This window comes from Nomascus leucogenys, chromosome 22a, assembly GCF_006542625.1.
Source record: "Nomascus leucogenys isolate Asia chromosome 22a, Asia_NLE_v1, whole genome shotgun sequence".
Classification (NCBI taxonomy): domain Eukaryota; kingdom Metazoa; phylum Chordata; class Mammalia; order Primates; family Hylobatidae; genus Nomascus; species Nomascus leucogenys.
Genome location: NC_044402.1, coordinates 15,116,269 through 15,142,390, shown reverse-complemented (window position 1 = coordinate 15,142,390; position 26,122 = coordinate 15,116,269). Strand labels below are relative to the sequence as shown.

At 42.1% G+C, this 26,122-nt stretch overlaps 1 protein-coding gene across 3 annotated transcripts in view; it reads right to left on the bottom strand.

Annotated features, from left to right (window-relative positions):
• TTC7B (tetratricopeptide repeat domain 7B) overlaps positions 1–26,122 on the bottom strand; it is a 276,135-nt gene that overhangs the window by 125,671 nt on the left and 124,342 nt on the right. For all 3 annotated transcript variants that reach the window (XM_030802487.1, XM_030802485.1, XM_030802486.1), the window contains exons 7-9: positions 24,426–24,598; positions 15,044–15,107; positions 11,085–11,222 (exon numbers count right to left, since the gene is read on the bottom strand). In XM_030802487.1, coding sequence (XP_030658347.1) covers positions 11,085–11,222; positions 15,044–15,107; positions 24,426–24,598 — 375 coding nt within the window. The remainder of the gene's footprint in view (positions 1–11,084; positions 11,223–15,043; positions 15,108–24,425; positions 24,599–26,122) is intronic.

The window sequence follows — 26,122 nt, the reverse complement described above, 5'->3', positions numbered from 1 at the left end:
CATTTAAGTGCAAGTCAAAATGTCACTTGCAAAAATGTTTTCTTTTCTTTCTTATGCCTTTCCAGTCTCTTTTTCCAGCTTTTCATAAATCAGCCATCTTTGAGGGGGCTCCAGGAATGAGAAGCTTTTCTGGCATCAGAAAGGGATTTAGCAATTACCTCCCTAGTACACAAAGCCCAATTACACAAACTGGGTGCGTGGCAGCGACAGCTGTACAGTACCACAAGCACAGCAAAGCCAAAGTCTATTTTTGGAATTCAAGAGTAAGATTCTGCATCCAAATCCCACTGGGGAGGGGGCAGAAATAAAATAATCAGACACGCCTCAAATTTAGCCTGAAGTCTACGTCCAAAATTCATCACTATTAAAAGACAACAAATAGCATAGTGAACTGTCATCATTATTTACCTCATAGACAAGTCAGCCACATCCTAAAAGTTCTTATGACATAGATCCTTCAGTTCATCAGGGAGACTTTCTCTTCCATATCGTGTATACTTCACGAGTCAGTTAATCAAATTCCTTGCAGTTATGTAACTGATTGTTTTTAAACATGATATATACAAAATATTTCACTTCCTTAACTTTTAGCAATAAAAAACTCTGTAAGCTATTCAAACATTTTGGGCCATCATCTTAGACCCACAGACTGACAGAATCACAGAGCAATTTGAGGCCTTTGAGATTATCTGATCCCATTCTTACTTTACAGATATCGAAACTAAGACCCAGAGAGGAGACAGGAGTCAGAGCCAACATCTCATGATCCTCAGTTCAGAGCTCTTACTCCTAAATTTTTTATTGTTGTTGTTAGATAGAGTTTTGCTCTTGTTGCCTAGGCTGGAGTGCAATGGCATGATCTCGGCTCACTGCAAACTCCACCTCCTGGGTTCAAGTGATTCTCTTGCCTCAGCCTCCCAAATAGCTGGGATTACAGGCGTGCACCACCATGCCTGGCTACTTTTGTATTTTTAGTAGAGACAGGGTTTCGCTATGTTGACTGGGCTGGTCTCAACCTCCTGACCTCAGGTGATATATGCCTGCCTTGGACTCCCAAAGTGCTGGGATTACAGGTGTGAGCCACCGTGCTCGGCACTCCTAAATTAACTAAAAATGAAAGTACAAATTAAAACGGAGTTTGAGAGGTCTATCTATAGGGGCCTGGGTCCAGGAAAAGCTTCTAAAAGGCATACTTATGGGACTCTTGGCTACAAATAAAAGTCCCCTTCCTTGCCCCAAGTTTGGAGAAAACATAGACATCAAAGCTTGCCCAAGTTTTCTCTCCTTATATTGGAAATAAAGCAAATGTATCCATGCCCCACCTCTTCCCATTTCTCTTTTTGCTTTAAAACAGCAATACTGCTCCAAGCAGGGAAGTCTCAGAGTTTTATTGCTTTGGCAAACACTTAAAGGATATCACTGCCTCTGACCACGGTGAGAGGAGTAGAGTGGGTTGTTTTCAAAGGTCACAGGCTTTATTATAGAATTTGAATGCTGGATGCAGTTTTCTGGCATGCTCTCCTCTCAACTCTACAAATCAAGTAGACCAAGCTTGCACGCTGAGTAAGGGGTCGCCGGGGTCCTACTCAAATACTACTCCATCCGCTGCTTTGCCACTGTAGCTGTTCCTTGCAAAATGCGGTGAATTCACAAAATGGGCATTCCATTCCTCCTGTCTCCTTAATTGCCTCTCACCTTTTGGTCTTTTCAGTCTCTCTTCCCTGGCTTGGGGCACTGGCTTTTAACCCTTCAACCATGGCTACCACTTAGCCCATGCCAGGACTAAGGGAGGAAGTAAGGAGTTGAGAGTGCAGCAGCCTGGGACATACCATGTACAAAATAGTCGCACAGTAAATGCTTGAATGAAGGCTGGACAGAGAATTGGGACCCATTCTTTTGGAGATCCTTTAAGGAGGGCCACAGCAAACATGGAGGCAGGGAGGAGTACTGGAGTTGCCAAGACTGGAGATGATGACATAGCAGAAAGGACTGAAGCAGGGTCGCTGAGCTATGGCCTGAGGGCCCAATGTGACCTACTGCTTGTTTTTAGAGCCCAAAAGTTAAGAATTGCATTTAGAACATTCACCATCAATTTGGTGAGAGGGAGTATTAACTTTAAACCCAAATTAAGCAAAATGTTATCCCCTACCCCCACAAACAACCCCATTCTTCTCATTCATGGATCTATGTTACAAAAGTTGTACTCATTATATTTTGAGTTTCATTGATTAAAATTTTGCAGAAATTTGTTTTCTCTCTTGTTATACCTACATGCTATTCTTGGTTTTGTCTCTTAGCCTTTGGAGCCTAAAATATGTAGCATCTGACCCTTTAATTTGCTGACCCTTGTTCTAAAGGAACTGGGGGCACTTTAGGCTGAAGGAAAAAAGACAATATGACAACCGTCTTCAAAATTTGGTGGACTCAATAGGGAGAAGGAGCCATCCATCACCAGGGCATCTTTACTATGGAACATTCTCCCACCTGTGAAGAAAGAGGCAGATCTAGACACATGAATGTGGTACAATCTTCAGGATAGATCACCAGCTGGATAAAACATAGATTTTACGTCCTGTGGCATGCTACTTTTGCACTGAAGGGGAACACACACATATGCATAGTGGCCTATGGATTCATAGTCAGTCTTTAGAAGAATACACAAGTAACTTCCTCTTCATGTTTCCCCTTGGCTCTGTTGCAATACTTCCCTTGTGCATATATTACCTGCTCAAAATAGATAATAAGACCAACCAAAAAAAAAAAAATTGGTAGACTGTCAGTGAGGTGGGGCTGGACTTGCCCTACTGCTCCAAAAAGACAGAATAGGTAGAAATTACAAGGAAACTCATTTTAGATTAATCCTTTCTAATAACCAAAGAGGAATCGAATGATATATATTACCCATCAATTGCTGTGCTAGCTACATTATAGCCATTATCTCACTGAGCTTCCTAACAGTCTCTGAGGTAGGTGCTCAGAGTAGCCAAGTATCTTTCTCAAAGTCTTACAGCTAGGAAAGGGCAGAGCCAGAATTTGAACACACATCTCCCTGACTCCAGGGCTGAATTTTTTTTTTACTGTACAATGGGTACTTCCCTATATAAGGGTCAAGGATCATCTGCCAGAGTTATTATTTCATACAAAGGAGATTTTTACATTAGAAAGCAGATTATTAATACCACCAATAATAATAGTAACATGCACTTCTTGCAGTAACATACATTATCTCTTTAATCATCACAAGAACATTCCAAGGTAGATCTTATTATTCTCTATGTTTTCCATATAAGGGGACAGGTTCAGAGAGGTAATGGAATCTGTTCAAGTTCATATTCAGCATGTAAAGTAGCAGAACTGAGATTATAACACAGGTCTGATGTTAAACTCTGAGGCATTGTTGAGACGGCAATGCCATCCAAAGTGATCTATAAATTCAATGCATCCCTATCAAAATTTCAACTTTTTTTTTTTTTTTTCAGCAATGGAAAAGCCAATCCTCAAACTCATATGGAATTGTAAGGGATCCAGAAACAAACTGGAAAAAGAACAAAGTTAAAGGACTCATACTTTCTGATTTCAAAGCTTACTACTAAGCTACAGAAATTAAAATAGTATGGTATTACATAAAGATACATATACAGACCAAAGGAGCAGAATTAAGATTCCAGGAAAAAATTCATACATTTATGGCCAATTGATTTTTGATAAGGGTGCCAAGTCCATTGCATAGGGCAAAGAATAGTTTTTTCAACAAATGGTGCTAGGACAACTGGATTTCTGCATGCAAAAGTATGGAGTTGGACTCCTACCTCACACCATATATTAAAAAAACCCATAAATGGACAAACAGCTCAAATATAAGAGCAAAACTGTAAAATCCTTAGAGGAAAACAAAGGAGTCAACCTTCATGACCTTGGATTTGGCAATGGATTCTTAGTTATGACACCAATGGCATAAGCAACAAAATAAAAAATAGATACACTGGACTTAATCAAGATTTAAAACTTTTGCACATCAAAAGACATTTCAAGAAAGTGAAGCAGGGCATGGTAGCTCATGCCTGTAATCCTAGCACTTTAGGAAGCCAAGACAGGAGGATCACTTGAGGCCAAGAGTCTGAGACCAGCCCAAGCTGATTTCTACAGTCTCATCTCTACAAAAAAAAAAAGCAGGTGTGGTATCTCTAAAAATATAGCTGACCAGAGTTTATTATTTAGACTTTAAAATAGGCAAAAGACTTGAATAGTAGTTTCACTGAAGAAGATACACAAATGGCCAATAAGCACATAAAAAGATGCTCAACATCATTAGTTACTAGGGAAAAGAAAATCAATCCCACAATGAGATATCACATCACACCTACCAGAATGTCTATATTACTAATAATTTAAAAATAACAAGGGCTGGTGAAGAAGTGGAGAAATTAGAACCCTGTGTATTGCTGGTAGGAATGTAAAGTGGTACAGTCACTGTGAAAAACAGTCTGGCAGTTCCTCAAAAAGTTAAACATAGAATTATCATATGATCAAGCAATTCCACTCCTAGGTGCAAACCCAAAAGAACTGAAAAAAGGAACTCGGAAAACATGCTGTGTCATTATGTGCAAGTGTTGATGTTGGTTGGGACAGGAGAAGGAAGGAAAGTCCAAGGACAGTATTCACTGTGGCATTATTCACAATAGCGAAAAGGTGGACACAACCCAGGTGTCCACTGACAGACGAAGGGATAAACAAAATGTAACATATACATACAATGGAATATTATTCAGTCATGAAAACGACTGAAGTTCTGATTAATGCTATCAGATATATTGTTATAACATGGCTGAATCTTGAAAACATTAGGCTAAGTGAAGCAAGCCAGACATAAAAGGGCAAGTATTGCCTGATTCCTTTTATATGAGGTACCCAAAATAAGCAAATTCATAAAGACAAAAATTAGATTAGAGGTTACTAGGGTATCAGGAAGGGAGAATGAAAAGTTATTGCTTGATGGGTACAGAATTTCTGTTTGGGATGATGGAAAAATGTGGAAATAGATAGTGATGATGGTTGCACAACATCGTGAATGTAATTAAATGCAACTGAATTTTACACTTTAAAAAGGTTAATAGGGCATATTAAAAAAAATTTTTAAACAAAGAACTAAAACAAAACCATGAGGTATGTACCAGATTCCTTGTTTCTCGGAACAATGCTACCCTAAGAGTTTAAACCCCTTCCATTCCTCCCAAGCGTGTTGGCATTTTCATTGAGGACCACGTTAAGAAAGCAATGCTTAATTCGAAAGAACATTTCCATAATGGTGAGAATGGAGATCCCAGGGGCCATGTCAGAGGCTGACATTCTTTGGGGCAGGGTGTCATGCAAAAATGGTGAAGATGGTTCCTATTGAGCCGACTCACAAAGCTGGACCAGAGCTGGGAACTGTCCAGGTGCTCTGCCCCAAGCCAGGCCCATCCCTTAGTCTGCTGCCCATTTTCCACTCAATGACCTTTAACCTTTGGGCCCGCCTGGGGAAGATACACTTCCTTGCAAATCTAGGGACCTCTAAAACCAAAGAAAAGGGGGCAGGATGAGGGTGCACACTGGCTTTGAAGCACTGGTGCATTCAGCAAGTTGTTATGGACCACCTAGCATTAGCCAAACACCCTGCCTTGATTTCTCAGAAGTCTACGGCTCCATTTGTGTCATGCCCACTGATACCTTCTAGAAACCTTGGCACCTAGCTCAAGGCTGGGTTTCTGCAGTACAAGCGGGACTGCAGGCAATGCTGAACTTTAAACAAATGGTGGGCCTGGCAAGCAGACGTTGTTAGATGTGCAATGCTTTTCACTGTGCTCCCTGATTAAATAAGCATTTAGGTTAGGGAGGTGTAAATGTCCTTTTGGTACAATCACTAGTCAGACAGTTCTACCCACAGAACTATGGTGCTGTTGAGATTTACCATAAACACATGAATATGAGTTCAACAGGAAAGATAAAAATACCATTCCTGTCTTTAAAGCTGCCTTGCCTATGGAGGGGGGACACGCACAACCTTCTAAAAGGACCCCATAATATCCTGTCGAAATGGAGCCATTAATAGTCAAATTCAAGAAACAAACCTCCTTAGCAGCTTGGGTTCATTCTGAAAAACAGAGGAAGCGGTGCTGGCTGCTTTACTTTTAATAGCGCAGGTTGTCATGCCAACTAGTGCTGCTGTTTAAAATGAAGAGGAAAAAAAGAAGTGTTCCTTCCTACACAAACCTTTCAGCAGGGCTCACAATTAGTCTTTAAAAACACAAAAACTCACAGCACTGGAGACATGGTAAACACTGTTCTTCTATTTAAACCTGTCAGAATGAGGATGTGATAAACCTTTGGTCTGAGTCTCCTTTGTACAATGCTCTTTGGCCAGCATCTGGTTGAAAAGTCCACAAGGAAAGAAAGGCACGATGATGTGGTGCACACAGAGGCGGCCGGTCTTGAGATGGGAGAGCAGCCTTCCATCTTGAATAAGCACAAGAAAAAGGCCAGCTTCCTTGAGAAAGAGAGGCTCCGCTCCCGCTTACCCCTGTGAGCAGTTATTAAAAGGCTGGGTCTGCACAGTGCTGCACAACACACCCACCGCACAAGGGTGCCAAGGACAGGAGAGAGAGGAACACGTGCTGGCAGTGGCAGCAGAGGTGCCCCCACCCTCTGTGGTGCCTGTGGGCCCAGGTCAGCCAAGGAGAGGAGCCAAGAAGCAGGAAGACATGCTGTGCCCTGATGTGTAAGTGTTAATGCTGGTTGGGGACAAGAGAAGGATGGAAAGCACAAGGACAGGGTGAGAAGGAGGTAAGACCTCTTCTCTCTCTCACAATTGACTGATGGTTTTATGGACATTTCTGTCCACAAAAGCTTCCACCCATGTAAAAGAAGATCTAGCAACGTTTCTGAGGCAAAGATGACTTGCTCACAGACAAGCCACAGGGTGATATGTGTAGATTGCATCTGCAAGGGGCACACGTAAAGTCTACCAACAGGTTGTGGTACTGACAATCAGGCCCCACACTTTCTTTCCAAGCTCCTCTCCTCCCACTTCTCCATGAGAGAAGCCCTGGGTTCCTGTTCCCTCGGGTCCAGTGCCTTCACAGCTCCGCAAGCTTAAGGATGAAGAGGGTCTCTCTCCTCCTAGACCACTTAATGCCTATCAGGCCTTGAAGAGCCAGTTCATATATCCGTCATTCATAATCTCTTACTGGCACTCTCAACCTATAAACTCTGCTGCAATTGGCCTATTCCATTCACCTGCCAATTAACATGCTTTGCACTATTATGTATTCTCTAATTTGATTATCTTTTTGTTTGTTTCTATGTGGTCTCCCTAATTAGAATAGAAATTTCTTGAAGGCAAAAGATCTTTTTGCATCCTTTGTTGCTTCCTCTGTGCCTAGTAACTCCTGTGTATACAGTGGTAGTAACTGCAGCAGCAGCAGCATACAGATGCCACTTAATGAGCTCTAAGTGCTGGGCTCTGTTCCGAGTACTTTACGTGGATTAACAAATGTGTATCTCCCAACTGTCTGAGATATACATACACACAATTATTACCCCTATTTAACAGGAAAAGAAACTGACGCATAGGAGGTTAATGATGTGCCTAGGCTCACACGACTGGTACATAGCAGACCCAGAGCTCAAACCAAAGCTCTCTGACTCTAGAGCCCGTGACACACTATGTTGATGACCTGAGTTTGGGGTTGAGGGGGCAGAGATGGGTGAAGTGCCAATTGAGGAGAGAAGAGAGATAGGGGATATCCACAATAAAATGTGCAAGATACTGTCCCATTCAACAAAACTTACATAATGCACACATTTATGCATAAAGACAGATGTAAAGATTGCCTCTAAAATGTCAATGAGTAATCACCTATCTCAGGAGAGCTGGATTCTAAGGCACTTTTCTTTCCTTTTCTATATTTTGCATGTATTGTTTGATTCTCCAAGGAGCATGCAGGACTATTGCATATGGCGGAAACATAAACAATGAAGTCAATTTCATTATGGGCGGAAAGGAAAACAAAACAAAAAGAGAAAAAAGAAGGAACAAGGGTCTGCCGAGTATTTCTGAACAGAAGGGTGGCATGTCTACTCCTGTGTCTCAGAAAGATCGCCCTGCTCACAGGGGAAGAAATGAAGACAGACAAATATAACATATCTCTAAGACAAACGATAATAACGATAATTGCTAACATTTATGGAGCTCAAAGAAAGGTAATATAGGAAGTTTAAAATCCAGTTATCCTCACAGCAACACTGTTCATAGTAGCCAAAAGGTAGAAACAACCCACATTTCCATCAGCTAATGAGTGGGAAAACAAATTGTGGTAGATCTGTACAATGGATAATGTGGATAACCTTGAAAACATTATGTTGTGTGAAAGAAGCCAGACACCAAAGCCCAAATATTGGCTGTTTATATGAAATACCCCAAATCAGTATCCATAGAGAAAAAAGGCAGATTAGTAGTTGACAGGAACTTGGTGGGAGTGAGAAATGGGGAGTGGCTGCTTAATGGGTATAGGGTTTCTTATAGTGTGAGGAAAAGGTTTTGCAATTTGAGGTGATGGTTGCACAGTGGTATGAACGTACTAAATGCCACTGAATTCTACACTTTAAAATGGTTAGGTTTGTTATGTGAATTGTACTTCAATTAAAAAAAAATCCAGTTACCCTTTTAACTTAAAGTCCTGAAAAAATGGAAAGGCAGATGAGGAGGGGAAAAAAATGGATTCAGAAAAACCCCAGTAAATGAGGAAATAAGACAAGTGGAACACCCAGAGTAGGATGTGGCCTCGGACAGAGGGAGAGAGGGTCTACGCTCAGCAAAGGGTGGACCTAACCCCTATCTTCAGTAACTGAGCTATCCGACCATGAGCCAGGCAGCCTTGAGATGCTGTGAGCTTTCTCCTACGACATCTACTGTTTTAGTCGGATGATCTGAGACAACACAGTTGGTGAATGCTCGCTCCAATTGCCTAAGTGGTAGGCACAGGCAAGGCTGAAGCCAAGTATCAGACCCCTAGATAAGGCATGCAGAGCTTGTGCTAGGCCCGCCCCCGTCAGCACACGGGCCTCAGCTGCTTGTCACACCTGGCAGCTCCAGGCTGGGGGCAGCTTGTCAGCAGGAGCCACACCTTGCTCCTGGCTGTATCCCTGGCCTTAGTCAGAGCCCTTGGCACAGAAGAGGTGATAGTACATACACGTGTTGAAGAAATAAACATCTTCCATTTCATATATTTTATTGGTTGGTTGAGATTTTTAGTAAATAAAACACAGATGCGGTACAAAATTCAAAAGGCTCTGGGGGATATAAAGTAATAAATTTGCCTTTCTTCTACCCTCCTATTCCAGCTTCTCCGAGGCAACCTTTGGCACCGCACCACCTTTTGCAATGTGACTAGGGGAGTGAAGTTCTGACTTGCAAAGGTTCCCGCAACCACACTACCCAGTCATCTGGGAGGCAGGTCACCACCACGAGATGGGAGCTACATATGATATCAAGACAGAAGTCATCTGGGTGAAAACAAGGTCCTAGTATTCTGTGCCAGGAGCAGGCACAGGCCCCGGAGCCGCAGCTTGCAGAGGAAACCACCAGGGTGATGACCACCCCCTAGAATGTTCATGGAACAATGGGAAGCCCGGGGGCAGAGACCACCCAGCCAGTCAACAGGGCCAGACACCTCAAGCTCCTCACTCTTGTTTCGGACCTAGGAGATTTCGAGCTGGGAAAGGCAACATTGCTACCCAATAGGATGGAAGTAGATGTGTGCGTACCACTGTCATCCTTGGACCTAGAGAGGTGATATGTGTTTTGTCTGGAGGAACAAATTCACCTTAAAGGAATTCAACTGTGAGCTGGGTGGCGTCCCCAGTGACGGGCTTTGTGGTGGACGCAGCTGACAGGAACTTAGGTGGTGGGGAGAAGGGGGGTCCAGGAAATCAAGGTACCGGGAGAGGTTCGATCCATTTAGTGATGAGCAACCTAGGCCAATCCTAAGCCTGGACTGAGTCCCGGGGCTGAGCCGCATGTGGTGGGGGCATCTGCACACACTGCTTTGACGGGCTGGATTGTGAGGCTGAGTAACCACTGCCCTGTAGAGTCACCAAACCATGGACTAAAAAAAGATTCAAGCCACACAGGCTCATCTGTTTCCCCAAGGTTCCTGCCTAATGTGGCGATGCACTGGCAGGCTAGAGGGTGAGTCGGGCACTTATCTGATTTCAGCCAATCTGTTACTGTATTTCATTCCCTGTCCTCGTGCCCAGAGGCTGTTGCAATGGGTATAAATTTAGAAAGAGAAAGATAAATAACATGGAAAAGTTCCTTTTAAAAAATAGGGATTTTTTTCTATTTTGTTAAAGAAAAGATAAAATGATGTTCTTGTTATTCTACCTTACCATGGTAGAATTTGATATTTTGGGCAGGAACCTAATAATGCATAACCATAGCCCAAGATGAACCAGCTTCTCCTGAAACTGAAAGAGTCAAGCCTCCATCCTAAGGGTTTCTTAGAAACTGAGGGAGTGAGAAGATGACAGTACCTTGCACAAGATCTGAAATCCACGAGGGTCCCTTCTGAACAAGCAAAAGACTCTAAAAGAAGACTGTCTCCTTTATATGAAACGGTCTACACCAGCTAACATAACACTCTGTGCCTGAAATTGTCAGGCCACTGGCAATTTCACTGTACACACTGATACTTTAAACGAAACCTGTTCTATGAGGAAATTAATATCACAGATGGGAGATTTTCAGTTGGCGGAAATTAACTGAAAGAGAAACTGCTTGAGAAATGTTTGCCTTCCCTCACACACAAACTCGCAGCCCGGTGGGTTATGGAACCCTCATGGTAAAAGACTAGATCAATTCCACCACCTAATCATTTAGCCCAAGGCCCATTCTACAGGGGAGAAAACCAAAGTGAAGTGACTGGCCCAAGATCACACGGCTGCCACTAATAGAGGGGGGCCCAGGACCAGGTCTCACAGCACTTCCCTGGGGTCACCGTGCAACTGCCACCCACCATCTGGATGTCAACCAGACTCAGCAGCTGTACCTCTGACAGCATCTCATACTGGCCTCTTCTTCCAAGAGCAATGGTAAGTAAGTCATAGACCACAGACGCGCTCTGCAGACTGATGAGGCGGTCACTCTTGTGTTCAGGTATCCTGCTCAGCACAGCATCCCGGTTGGCCTGAAAAAACACGGAAGAGAGAAGCAGATGGAGAGAGAACCTAGTGCTGCATGGTGGGGAGGCCACCTAGGCCCTCCTGCCCCTACCAATTTGCCAAGGGTATGGAGACAAGGGTAGGAATGAGCAGAGGACTCTCATCTTGGGTTATTTATTCAAAATCCCCTGGGCACCGCAGAACATGATACACGGGATGATCCAAACACTGAAGTCCTGGAATTGTGAACCTAGAGGGCACCTGTACCTGTGGACAGGCATTTGGAGGAAGCCTTGGCAGCCGATACAAAGTTTTCCCTGGGCTCGGGTTCATAGCCAGCCTCATGGAGGACGCAGCTGCACTCTAGAGCAGCCGAATCATCCATCAAGTGAGGCCCTGCTGCGCCTCACTCGTGAATCTGCTTCTGCTCTACATTAAAGAGTGGGAGAAAATTCCCAGTCCTGCATTTCCCAACATCCAATTGTGTCATCAAGTTCCATGAGTCCTACAGAGATATATCTTACTTTTCCTCTATCACCAAGCAACATTCAAATCCCTATATGACATCTTCACTTGAACAGAACACAAAGACGGATTCAATCTTGTTTAAGGAAGCACAACACAGATATATAAGAGAAAACAAGAAGAAAGCAGATTTTTACTTTAAAAGATATTAACACAGAGGACTCAAGAGAACACCGTCAATTTTCTATGCTTAGCACAGAAATACATCTGGTACATTCAAACTTATTAATCTCATCTATCCAGAAATCCAATGCTCTTTATGGCAACTTGTTCCCATTACTTCTAAAATTTAATTTCTCTACAGATTCCTCCAAATATATGACATGTCTGAGACTCAACAGCTAGCTCATTTTCCTTTTTTCACTAATAGGAAGTTCAGAATCAACAAAGTTAGATTTCGCCTGCCTTTTTCCCCCTGCTAATTAACAGAAGTCTGCAGATCCATCTGTCTGGAGGAGCAGAGAAAGGCCCCCCCAGTCTTTCCTGTGAAAGTGGTACATGAGGTTCCAGGGTCACTTGTCCCAGCAGGCTGACGTTGATCTTCCCCCTGACATTCAGAAAGGCCACACACACACCTTCCCTCTCACTAATGAGACAAAATGCATTTTCTTTGTGTGTGAGTCCAAGGCATTTACTTTTAGCCACCCATCAGTACTTACTCACTTTAAAACTCCTTGCTGTTAAATGTCAAAGACAAATAAGAATATATAAGACAGGCCACTTCCTACAAAGTGAGTCATCTCTTACGGAAACAAGCCTGCTTTTGAAGATTTCATTCTAAGTTTTTCTTGTTAGGAGTCCCTCTTGAGCCCAAAAAAAGCAGCTCTGAAGGAAACAGGGCCTGTTGCAAATGGTCTCATTTTATTTATTTGCTATATATGTTCCATACTGAGACCAATGCCTGGAAGAGAACAAAACAAACATACTATTTATGAGAGATTTTCAAGTTATACCAAATGCATTCTTTTCATTTTTAGAGAAAGTATCAGTATCTTTTGATTAAAAAGGTACAATATAGAACCTCAAACAGACCGACAAATAATAAATATCCCAGAATATTCCCTCAGTGGTAGTTCTGCAAATCAAGTTCTTATAATCCCATTCTCCTAGGGGAAACTAATTTGATTTGTAGTTAGAAAATAGCACAATTCTAAATGATACACCTTGCAGGTGGAGAAGCTATGGACAAATTCATCCTTCTGAATTAAAGTCAGAACCAACAAAGAACACAATTTTCTGACATCCAAAAAACACAGCAATTTTCATTTTGGTTTTGAAATTGAGCACATTCATTTTCTGTCTAAAAACTAAAAAATCGAGAAGTCAAAGGATATGGAAAAAAGGCTTCCAGAGGCAACTTCATTTAGATTTCTACCTGCATTTTCTGAAATGATTTACAGGGAGGACATAATCATTTTGGTTAGAAACCTTGTCCTTCATATCCACTGATGACATCACTGGATTTCAACATCCCCTGAAGAGATTTTTCTGGAAATTACATACCACAGAGCCAAATCTGACTGTCTCAAAGGGATCTCAAATGTTTGAGTATTATTAGTTTCTATCACTTCAATTAAGAAGCAGGAGAGTTGGAGACATCATTCCAAAGACATCTCCACTTAGTGCAAGCATTTTAGAGAGGTGGCCATGTTTTCCAAATTGCAGACTGAACATACCATCTGACAATGGAACATAATGTTTTCAATCGGAATTGTCCAGGTAATCTGAAATGTACAGTCACCATGCTTTCAGAACTTTTACACCATAACCAACCAAGTTTGCCCAAAGGGAACTACCTGCCAAGGACCCAGCTTGGGATGAGGGAATGCTGACCAGGAGGCCAAGATGAGCTGGCTCCATGGATGACCTGGTGGGGAAGCCTGGGGAGACTTGTTCACTTGAATGCCATCAAGTGCCAGCCTGCTCACCTATATGCTTCCCTGATTGCACCAAGGCAAGTAGAGAATGTAAATGACACCATCCTAAGTTACCAGCTGACTATTGGGCAACCTGCTTCCTTGAGAGGAAGTAAGCCCAATGACACCAAAGAGCCTCCAAATCAAAAGAGGTGGTAACTCAAGCAGATTTGCTCTTGTAAACATCGGTGGGCCATTCAAAGTTTTAATCAAAGGCAAGAGAGCTGCCCTCTCATGAGTTCTGGCCTCTTCTGACCCCTCCTTCTCTCCATGCATGTATGTTATTATGCTCAGACTCCATGTCTATACTCACCTCAGTCCATTTTATACCTCCCACTAAACAGTATGTGTGGGGAGGGCAAGAAGGGAAATCCCTTCTCGTGCTTTAGTTATGATTCCCTTTTCTCCCCTGGGCTGCCCCGGGGGTTGGCGGTAAGCGGTGACAACTATGGGGAGGGGGCAGCACAATCTCCTAGCAGGAACAGGAGACCACTGTGTGATGCACGCATTCTGCCTGCTCTGGGCCTCGGGTTCCTCATGTGTAAAATGAGGGAAGGGGACGTGAGCCCTCAAGATCTTTTGATTCCAGGAGCCCGCCCATTCTGCTCAGGTGCTCAGTACACATCACTTTTCTGCTAAGGAATTCACTATTACAACACACATGATCCTGAAGGTTTCAAGTCAGGGCCACAACGCCTAGTGATAGATACACAAGGCCGAAACCCAATAAATGATGAGTGGTGAAATAGACCTAAAATTTGATATCCTGGCCAAATACTAAGAAAATGTTTCAAAGGAATCAGAGGGTCTGGCAAAAACTCCCTCACAATAGCAGTGACAGGGAACAGAAGTGAGCTCTCACAGCCTGGGACTTCACAGTGTCTGGCAACAGCTGGGAGATGGAAGAGACAACCAGGGCAGGACGATGAGACTTTCATCAAGCTCCTGCTGTGAAAACCAGAGCTTTATAGATCCAATAAATGACTTATCCTAAAATTCTCCCCCACTCCAGGGCAAATTGAGAGGCTTATAAAGGTCACCCTTTGGGGGCCTCTTTCTCCTTTTAAGGTTCCTCCCGTGGTCATTTTAGCTGTGGTTTACCTAGATACAATTGCATTAATGTTCAGCCAGTACTGGGTGGATGAATGAATGAACTAAGATACCTGCTTCAAGATAGAAGATAGAGAAGCTCCAAGCTCCAGGCTAACCAACGGACATTGCTAGCTGGTCCAGGAATTAAGAAACAACCCTCTTTTTAAAACTCTACTGTTTTTTCCCATCCAGGTATACCCTCTAGAAAGTATTTTCTCTTAAGAAAAAGAGTCATGATACTGGCAGAATGGCTATATCAAAAAAGGGACTACAGGGCCAGGGGAAAGAACAATGTAAAAATACATTCCACTTACCATTGATTCGCTAATCAGCAATAACAACAGGGCTTCTTCCGTATTTTCTTGAGGACAAAAAATGCTGCAGTTGAAAGAAAACCGACTTTGATATATGGCAGTTTCAAAATAACACAAAATATACAAATACAAGCAGAACTGAACAGTAAAAGCTTCCAGAATTTTATATAATACCCATGAAAAATACTGTATAATTTGGACACTTGAATTAATTTGCCTATTTCTATGGTAATCTATGGAATTCATACATTTTAGCTATGCATTTTAGTGGTAGGCAGAAGGGTAAAGTAAAGCTGTAAAAACCAAGTTAAAAGCCCAAATAACATATGTGCATATTATAGAGGCAGACTTTTAGATTTCAATAAATTGACATTATCTACATAATACAAGCTTTCTCCTAAACCCATTACAGAGGTATAAATTGCAGGCATTTCATAAACAGTACTCTTCTTACCTCTTACCTGCTAACTGGCATATCTTATACTGTCATTTAGATGAAATAAGAGATTATGAAGCAATTTTAGAGTTTGAATAATTTCTCTAATACTGTAAGAATTTAGTGGGCTATCTTACTTAGACACATAAGTTTTATTATGGGGTAGCATGCAAGAGCTCTTATTAATCTATTTTATGGAATTTGGCTGAACTCCTAAATCTTGGATTAAAAGAAAGAGCTTTTTAAGCTCAATGTTGCTCAAGATTAGAGAATAATAAAAACTCAGCAGAACCCCAATCTGTATTCTCTAGAGCCTATTTTCTGTGTTGTGAGCAATTGCAGCATTTTTTCTCCTGTTCTAAAGCTCTAGAATCGTTTGAGCAGAATTGTGAATGTTATCACCAATTGGGTTAAACTCAATATTTTTTCATGAAATGGAAGAACAGTGTGCAATAAATAAAAATGAACGTGGTTTAAAAAAAACTCCTAGATATTTTGAAGATGACTAAAAACAACTAAGTTTATGTCTTCCCAGGGATAATATTACAATCATTTAATTAAAGGGATTTCTCCCCCCCCCAAATAAAAGGCAAAAAAAAAAGGATATTCCACATAATTATAAACATTTGTTTTCTTTGAAGTGCTGGCAATTTTAGTACTGCATCTTAGAATGATAAAGAGCAAGACAGAAGGAATACAGCGCCTGGTATTCTCGTTACAATGCTGACACCGCCAGAGGTAAGGAAGCCACCTGCAGGATGGTTTCTATCGCTCTTCTGAGGCTAAAATTTTATGAAAAGGCTGGCCTGAGAATGAAGAGCAAGATTCGGGGATGTGCAGTGACTTGCTTCAGAAGTCAGCTTCAGATGATCTGGGTTTTTCAGATGGGACACTTCTTTCCCCTTAGATTCTGAAATAGAGCCTAAAGGCTCTGAATTAAGTGTCTCCCAAACAACCACCTCAGTATGTTGTTGTTGTTGTGTGTATGTGTGTGTGCGTGTGCATGTACATGCACACTCATGCCCAGCAATCATTTCCTGATATCCTGGCTTGTGCTTACATGCAATTGGGACCTTGCAAATAAAGCAGTAACGTGAACCATTGTGTGTGTCTGTGTGTGTGTGCACGTGCACACCCATACGGGCACACCCATGCCCAGCAATCATTTCCTGATATCCTGGCTTGTGGTTACATGCAACTGGGACCTTGCAAATAAAGCAGTAACATGAATCATTTTTTTTTTCATGGCTAGCCGGTTCTGCATTGTCCACACCAATTGAAAAGAGAGACAGCCTATGCTAATTGTGACTTAACAGCAGTCAATTCAGTCCATGGCTAATCTCCAAATTCTGTTTGAGCCATCCAGCCTGCTTAAATGCTAGTTTGTGTTATTTTTACCATAGTTGCTAACAAGTGGCACATTAACCTAATCCAGCTCCACTTCCTCTACCCTCCCTATTTGTGGCAGGCAAGGTGGGTACTCAGGAGCACTGCAAAGCTCCCAAGACCAGCAGAAGTGGGGGGAGAAAAGGTAGTTTTAAGAGACATACCTAAACAACTACACATTGGAAGGCTCCTTCTCAATCATTATGAATTCTCTAGATCCATTTCCGGCCAATTTCTTCCCTCTTGTTTGCTCAGGGAAGCATGGATGGAGCTCAGGGTGAATGGGGCAAAACTGTTGGGGCCTTCCTTTTGTGGCCTTCTCCTCTTTGGGGCCCACGAGCCTCAGGGGGAGATACTGGGGTACCCAGGCCTCAGCCTTGGAGGGTGGGAAAACTGGGGCCCTAGATCCAGAGGAAGTTGCGTGAAGGGGAAGGTGGGGGACAAAAGGGGACAAGAAGAAAACAGGGCTCAGCAGGCATGAGGACAAGCTCCCAAGAGCTGGCGGGCTGGCAAAGGAGGCGGCAGTGCGGGCAGCTGCTGTGCTGAGAATGGGAGGGTGCATCCTTGTCTCAGCCATGCTGCCAACTCACTGGGTGACCTTTAGGCAAACTGCCCATTTTCTTCCTTTGGATGAATTTACCAACTCATTTTCTGATTCTACAGAAGACACAGGGAACAAGGGCGAGAATTCTCAGGTATAAGTAGTAATCATCATCTTGCCAGGGCTCCCACATAATAGCTTTTTCTTAAAAATTTCCTCCAAAAGGCCGGGCGTGGTGGCTCACGCTTGTAATCCCAGCACTTTGGGAGGCCGAGGCGGGCGGATCACGAGGTCAGGAGATCGAGACCACGGTGAAACCCCGTCTCTACTAAAAATACAAAAAACTTAGCCTGGCGTGGTGGCGGGCGCCTGTAGTCTCAGCTACTCGGAGAGGCTGAGGCAGGAGAATGGCATGAACCTGGGAGGCGGAGCTCGCAGTGAGCCGAGATTGCGCCACTGCACTCCAGCCTGGGCGACAGAGCGAGACTCCGTCTCAAAAAAAAAAAAAAAAAAAAAAAAAAAAATTTCCTCCGAAAGGTAGAAACTTTACCTTAATGGTAGACACAATCATACAAAAGAAATTAATCCAACTTTACCCAACTGCATTTCATCTCGTCTGTCATCGTTAGCCATTATATAACTAATGACAAGTTGAGGTCTAAAGGTCACTGGCACTCCCTAAAACTCTATATTTAGGTGCAGGGAGGGCCTTGAACACTGCCAACCCACGAGAAAGTTGATTTGTAAATAATGACAACATCAACTCTAAGGTCTAGTAATGGTTCCTTTATAATTTTAATATGTCTGGCTGAGATACTACCAGGAAATTCCTGGAGAAACACAGCCTCTGAACCACAGCCAGCCAGATAAGAGCTGGGGCATGGAGGCCAAGAATGGCTGAAGTCCCACCCCGACCCCAAGTCACACTGTCTGCAAACATGCCAAGGCAGAATCTACTATCGATCCCAGTTTTATGTGGATAAATGGGTACCAAAAAGGAATAGGACTTAAATTGAAAATTAAGAGTGCATCTTGATTATGAGGGATCAGCTAGTCTGATGTAAGGACTATCGAGGCCTCACCACGCTTCCCTTTTGTGTCAATTCACATAGGTCAGAAATCTCCCCACGACAAAGAAAGAGGGGTCCCTCATGCAGCCCAGTGCCGGTCCACTGGGCTACACTCTGCTGAGTGGGTCAGGTGAATCCCACATAGAACATCACCTTGCACAAGTGCTTCCATGTTCCTGTTGAGAGGACGGGTCTCTCCACAACTCCAAGGTGGGCTGTGTACACCAGAGGCAAGGAGAGGACAGGCAGCCAGCAGTGCAGCTGGTCGTTTACACAGCTTTGGTTTGGCCATCAAGAAGTCATCCTGACCCTTCCACATCCCTCTGCTTTCCATTTTATTTTATTTATTTATTTTTGCAAGCTCTTGAGGATTTATTGTGTCCAAGGAAGGGCCTGGCCAGTGCCTGGCTCGGGCTGTCCTGCCCTCCCCAGCCAAGACCCCTCCATTTTCCATTTTAAACAGCATCCCCATCCTTACCAAAAACTCCTGGCAACCAGGAGGTTCAGATCTACACTCAGTATTCCATGATAATTACCTTTTCCGCCTAGACCTACAAAGGAGTTTAGACAATGCCTGGCACTCACTAGCATTCAATGAATCTTTTCATCATCTGCTTCTTGGCAATATTATCCAATATTAACCAGTATCCACAATAGCTGTTTTTAATCTTCTGCTTTACTTTGTGTTAACTATCTAGTCTAATGTGCATTTAATTATTGAAGCTACCTTAAATGCTTCTTACAAGAAGAAATACAATGAAAAAAAAAGTATACCTGACTGACGGAAACACACACACATATATATATACATTAAGAAACATGTAGATGCAGGGGGAAAAAAGAAACATGTACAGGACTCTTCATAGAAGCACTGTTCCTATTAGCCCCAAATGGGAAACAACTCAAACTCACAACACAAGTAGAATGGATCGATATATTGGAGGACAGTCATAAAATGAAATACCTCGCAGCAATGAAAAACAGTGCTACATGAAAAAATATGGGTGAATAGTTCAAATATAAAGTTAGACAAAAGAAGTTAAACATTAGAGAGTGCATATCGTATGATTCCATGTATATAAATTTCAAAAAGGCGCCAGACTAATTATTGCGACAGAAGTCAGGAGAATGCTGCCCTGGATGGGGGTGGTGACTGGGAGAGGCCACGGGAGGGTGTGTAGGGCTCCAGCAGTGTCCTTTCCTGACCAAATGCTACTTACATGGATATGTTGATGAACTTGGTGGAAGTTCATCAAGTTTCATACTTTTGATTTATTTTTCTCTATGTATGGTGTGTATCCAAAAAAGCTGACTCTAAAAAATAAGTAAACAAAAGCTGATACAATTCTTCACAGAAACCACCCAGAAGAAAAGAAAGCAAGGAAGCCTATGACAGGTGATCCCTCTTCTCATTCCATCCAGGATTTTCTACATTGTATTTCCTTTCAAATTCAAGATGGGCAGAGTGAGCATCCTGTATGCATTTCACGTCCAGGTCTCTTTGACCTGGGGTGCAGCTTCCTGGCAGGGCTTGTTTTTCAGTTATGTTCCATTACGACCAACTCTTCTGATTGGTCCTTGTGGTTTTCTGGAGCTAGAAGGATCTCTGCCATCTAAATTTTGCTTGACACTTATTATACTTCTCATAAGAGACTGTGGGGAAGGAGACTGTTAGCCAAAATGAGGTTTGCACATTATCTACGGATTCCCTTTCCCACCTCCAAACCGGCATAACTGAATGGTGAGAATGTGCTTTCTGCCAATGTGGATGGGTCAGAGTCCAGCCTTGGTAAGAAGGGAAGCTCCAAACAAGAATAACTCCCACAGCTGTTCCTCTTTACTAATATTCTAAGAAGTAGAGCTCTGAACCCACAAATTGACAAAGCTAAAAACTGATGGTGATAAATGAAGGCATAGGATTCATGTAGAAATCGATGAAACAGAGAACAGAATCACAATAGAAAAAAGTCAAAACCCAAAGTTGGTTCCTCAAAAAGATCAACAAAATTGACAAAACTTTTAGTTGGACTGACTCTAAAAAAGAGAAAAACGACTTAAATTACTAAAATGAGAAATGAGAGAACATGACAACCAACCCTGTAGAAATACAAAAAAATTATAAAGGAATGCTATGAACAACTGTACGGAAGCAACTTAGGTAATTTAGATGAAGCAGACACATTTCTAGAAAGATGCAAACTATTCAAACTGATTCAAGAAGAAATAGAAGATATAAATAGACCTATAATAAGTTAAGAGATTGAATTTGTATTTAAAAAAAAAAAAAAAAAAACTTCCTACAAAGAAAGCCTAGGTCCAGGTGGCTTCACTGGTGAAGTCTACCAGACATTTAAAGGATTGATACCAATTCTCCACAAACTCTTTCAAAAAGAAGAGGAGGGAATAGTCTCCAACTCATTTTATGAGGCCAATATTACTCTAATACCAAAACCAGACAAAGACATCGTAAGAAAACTGCAGAGTAGTATCTTTTATAAATATAAATGTAAAAATCTTTAACAAAATATCAGCAACTAGAACCCAGCAATAATAAAAAGGAGTATATACCATGACTTGGACAGGGATGCAGGCTGGCTTAATGTGTGAAAATCAATTAATGTGATACACCACAGCATTAGAATAAAGGACAAAACCCACATTATCATTTCAATTGATGCAGAAAAAGCAGTTGACAAAATTCAACACCCATTAATAATAAAAATAACAAACTAGAAATAGGAAGTCCTTTTCTTAACCTGATGAAGGGGATCTATAAAAAGCCCACAGCGAACACCATACCCTGTGAAAGACTAGATAATTTCCCCCGCCTGAGATCAGGAATGAGACAAGGATGTCCACGCTTGCCACTTCTATTCAATATTGTACTGGAAGTTTTAGCCAGGACAATTAAGGAAGAAAATAAAATGCATCTAGGTTAGAAAGGAAAAAGTAAAACCATCTCTATTAGTATTAATAGATGACACAATCTTGATATAGAAAATCCCAAAAAAACTATTAGGACCAATAAACAAATTCAGCAAGGTTACAGTATACAAGATCAATTGACAAAATCTGTTGTATTTCCATATACTTGCAATGAACAATCCAAAAATGAAATTAAGAAAACAAATGTATTTATAATAGCATCAAAAAGAATAATGCATGTTTGCACACACACACACACGTTTAGGAATAAGCGTAACAAAAGAAATACAAGATTTACATCCTGAAAAATACAAATCACTGTTGAAAGAAATTAAAGATAACCTAAATAGATGGAAAGATATCTCATGTTCATGGATCAGAAGACTTAATATTTTTAATATGGAAATATTCCTCAAATTGATCTACAAATTCAATGTAATTCCTATTAAAATCCCAGCTGCCTATTTTTTTTTTTTTTTTTTTTTTTTTCAGAAATGGACAAGCTAATTCTAAAATTCATATGGAAATTCAGGGGCTTAGGAGACAGGAAGGTGACAGCTAAGAGGTGCTGGGTTCATTCTGGGGGTAATAAAAATGTTCCAATCATGGCGATGGGTGCACAACTATGCAAGTATACTAAAAGCCACTGAGTTGCACGCTTTCAATGGATGAATTGTATAATAGGTGAATTATGTTTCAATAAAACAGTTTCTTTAAAAGCTGATCACGCATATCCATGTGAACTGAAACTTGCGACTCAGTAGCCAGTGCTACTATGGGAATGCTCCCTTTAATGACTGCATTTTCTGGAGCTGCATTTTGCTTCTATAATTCTCCTTGTACACATGGGAAAGCTGGCATTAGAAAAGTGACAAAATCTGAGTGGTTCAGGAACTGGAGAAATGGCCAGCACTGTGAGCTTCTCTGCCTTCAAAGGGTGAGGCCATACTGGATGGCACCCAAAGAGACACAGAGCTCCGGCCATGTGTCAAAGTGGACTGGGGGAAGAGGGTGAGAATGGAGGTCCTTAATGCACCTGGCACCTTGGTTATTAAGAAGCGTCTAAAGCAGGGGAAAACTCTAGTCTATTTTTATGATATAAATATCACTTAAAAATGAACCCCAAACCTGCTTCATAATGAGGGGTCAGCATTTTAAAAATAAGAGCATTGAAAATTGCTAGAACAGATGTTTTATGAATCCAGATAAGGACTAAAGAGTAAACACAGATTGTGAATTAAGCAAACTCACGGTTCAACAAAGCTGTAGAAAAGGGGGATGAAAACTAAATTAAGATAAGCCTAGGGAAAAAGCTACGAATATGCTAACTCATCTGAATCCATGTAAGAAACACAAACTTGAACAAGAAGGTGACAAGAGAGAGAAATGCAAGGGTCAACTTAAGAGGATTGTTAAGAGGTGGCAACCTTGAAGAAATGCTGACTCCTCTGAAAGTACAACAATCATTTTCAGATGTTTGAAATCTTGATCTTCGGATGGAGAAAGCGTGTAGTCACGCCATCTCTAATAGTGCTTTCTCTGGGACTTCAGACGCAGCCACCTCATCCTCTCAGCTGTTTTTCTAATTTGAAAACATGGAAAAGGTCTTCAATATTTATTCATGTGTGTTCCCCTTTCCTTCACACAGAGATTCTGAAAAGCCATCATGTCTTGTCCTTATAAGAACAGGCAAAGGCCAGAGCAGTGGCTCATGCCTGTAATTCCAACACTTTGGGAGGCCAAAGTGGGCAGATCACCTGAGGTCAGGCGTTCGAGAACAGCCTGGCCAACATAGTGAAACCCTGTCTCTACTAAAAATACAAAAATTGTCCGAGTGTGGTGGCTCACACCTGTAATCCCAGCACTTTGGGAGGACAAGGCAGGCAGATCACGAGGTTAGGGGATCGAGACCATACTGGCCAACATGGTAAAACCCCGTCTCTACTAAAATACAAAAAATTAGCCAGGTGTGGTGGCACGTTCCTGTAGTCCCAGCTACTTGGGAGGCTGAGGCAGGGGAATCACTTGAACCCAGGAGGTGGAGGTTGCAGTGAGCCAAGATCACGCCACTGCACTCCAGCCTGGTGACAGAGACAGGCTCTGTCTCAAAAAAAAAAAAAAAAAAAAAAAAAAAAAAAAAAAATTAGCCAGGTGTGGTGGTATGTGCCTGTAATCTCAGCTACTTGGGAGGCTGAGGCAGAAGAATCGCTTGAACCTGGAAGGCAGAGGTTGCAGATTGTGCCACTGCACTTCAGCATGGACAGAAGAGCCTGACTCCATCTCAAAAAAATAAAAAATAAAAAAAATTTAAAAATTTAAAAGAGCAGGCAAAGATGGGAATTCAAGACTTGAATGGGAGGCACTGAGAATGAGTCAACAACCATTCCGGCCTCCCAGCCCTTCTCCTTGTCTCTCCCTCCTCTGTCTGGCTTCCCCTGGCCTGGGGAAGGCTCATGCTAAGACTGTAGTGACTTTCTGGCCCATTTTCCTCCAAGGTGATCAAGTCTCAAATTTAAAACTTAAAAAAGATAAAGAAGTTCTAAAGAGACATCACCTTCCAATCACTTGCAAATATTAGATTCTCCTTCTTACATCTAGTTCCATTTAGAACAAGATTTTAAACAAAAGGATCAAGGAATTGCTGAAGAAAAGAAATGTTAGATGGATGAGATCGATGTTAGATGTTAGATGGCTTACAGATAGCTTTATTTCTGATTGCTGTCTGATGCTGAGGTCTTATAATAAATGGAATGAAAATTCCAAAAACCAACACTGATGGCTGCAAATGGCACCCAAGCACTGAGATGAGAGCATTCTCCTACTTAAAATGTCCCTGCTAGTGCGCAGATATTTGCTGAAGTTAAGAACAGTAATGAGGAATCTCTACTCAACTGGAAAATGAGACTTGTTCATTTGATTTTCTTTTAAGGAAAAAATCTACTCTTGTACTTCTCATCATCCTTGAATTTTCCCAAGTTTTCCTCCCATCCCATAACCTACAAGTGAGGACATCAACTTTCATACTTCTCTCCTGAGTAGACACGGGCTCTCCGAGTGAGAGTGTAGGTTTTTGTGTTCGCTCCTTTGCGGAGAGGATCATCCAGAGGTGACTGGCACGGTGGATCCTCCAGAGGGTTCCAGTAGCTCTGCTCACACATACCCCGCAACAAGATCTCTGCCAGCTGCCTGGCTATTGTCTGGGAACATAAACGAGGAAAAGCATGGCCATGAATCTATTTTGTATTAGTCATTCATTCAGTCAGTCAATAAATATTTATATCATCACATTGTGCTAAGCACTACTGCAAGGCTCATAATTAAAAATTTTTCTTTTACGATGGCAATTATATCAGTTTATGACAAGAAAGAAAAGAAAATATGATTCACTAAGATGTTTGAACACTTAAAAGGTTCATGTACTTCAAATGCCACCCCATCTGTCACACTCTGGAATACTAAACATGTTTTATACCTGAAACAACGGAAGCTTTTGGCTAAGCCCTTTCCCAAGAGCTCTTATAAGTAACAAGTGAGCTGCAGATATTAGCATCACTAATGATGTGTGCTAAACCTTAAGCGTGGCAGAATGCTTGTACTCAGCTTAGATAATGCTATCCCTGAAAAAATTATCCTCACTGACAATCCGATGTCCACTGTAGACATCTTCTTTCTTAAATGTACCAGTGGCAGGCCCTATACCTCCCACCCCGAGGACTCAGCACCTGAGTGTCTATTCTCAGTGCATCCTGGGCTTCTGGCCCAGAGGTTCTCACTGGCCTTGTGCAATAGGGAAGGCAAAGTGGGAACATGGTTCCCGATCAAGAAAGTCCTTTCTTCAAAGCTGGATGGGTATCCCCTTCTTCACAGTGAAAACCCAGAAACATCTGGATCCTGTCCTCCAAGTTAGATGCAGATTAATATGCTTCCCAAACTTCTGTAACTCCACTGCCTAAAACAGTACGATGTATAATATAATGTATGGAGGGAAAGAATGTGTGGTATGTACTAAGAAGTGTTCTGTTGACTGATGCATGTCAGTTCACTTAGCTTATAATCTTCCAGTAACAAAGAAGAGGATAAGTAATTTAAAAGAAATCCCTCTGAAAAGAGAAGCACCGCATTCCAAGGTAGCTCACTCTGCCCATGATCAGCCAGAGGTGGCATCATAAACCAGCATGGTTTTCCACCAGGTTTTAGCATTCTTTGAAGATGCAGACAAAGACTGCTGATCTTCTGAGAAGGAGCCTTTTTAAAAAGAGGAGGGCTTTGCTAAGCTTTCATCCATATGAAATCTCTTTTTTTTTTTTTTTGAGACGGAGTCTTGCTGTCGCCCAGGCTGGAGTGCAGTGGCGCGATCTCGGCTCACTGCAGGCTCCGCCCCCCGGGGTTCACGCCATTCTCCTGCCTCAGCCTCCGGCGTAGCTGGGACTACAGGCACCCGCCACCTCGCCCGGCTAATTTTTTGTATTTTTAGTAGAGACGGGGTTTCACCGTGTTAAGGTGGTCTCTATCTCCTGACCTTGTGATCCGCCCACCTCGGCCTCCCAAAGTGCTGGGATTATAGGCGTGAGCCACTGCGCCGGGCCATGAAATCTCTTAAAACACCACAAGGAAAGTTAAATCCAACCAAATCACCAACAGAGTGGTTTCTGATAACCACTGGGTAAAGGCAAATTTTCTTGATTATTCCCAAGTAAGACCCATTGGCATTAAATGTCTAT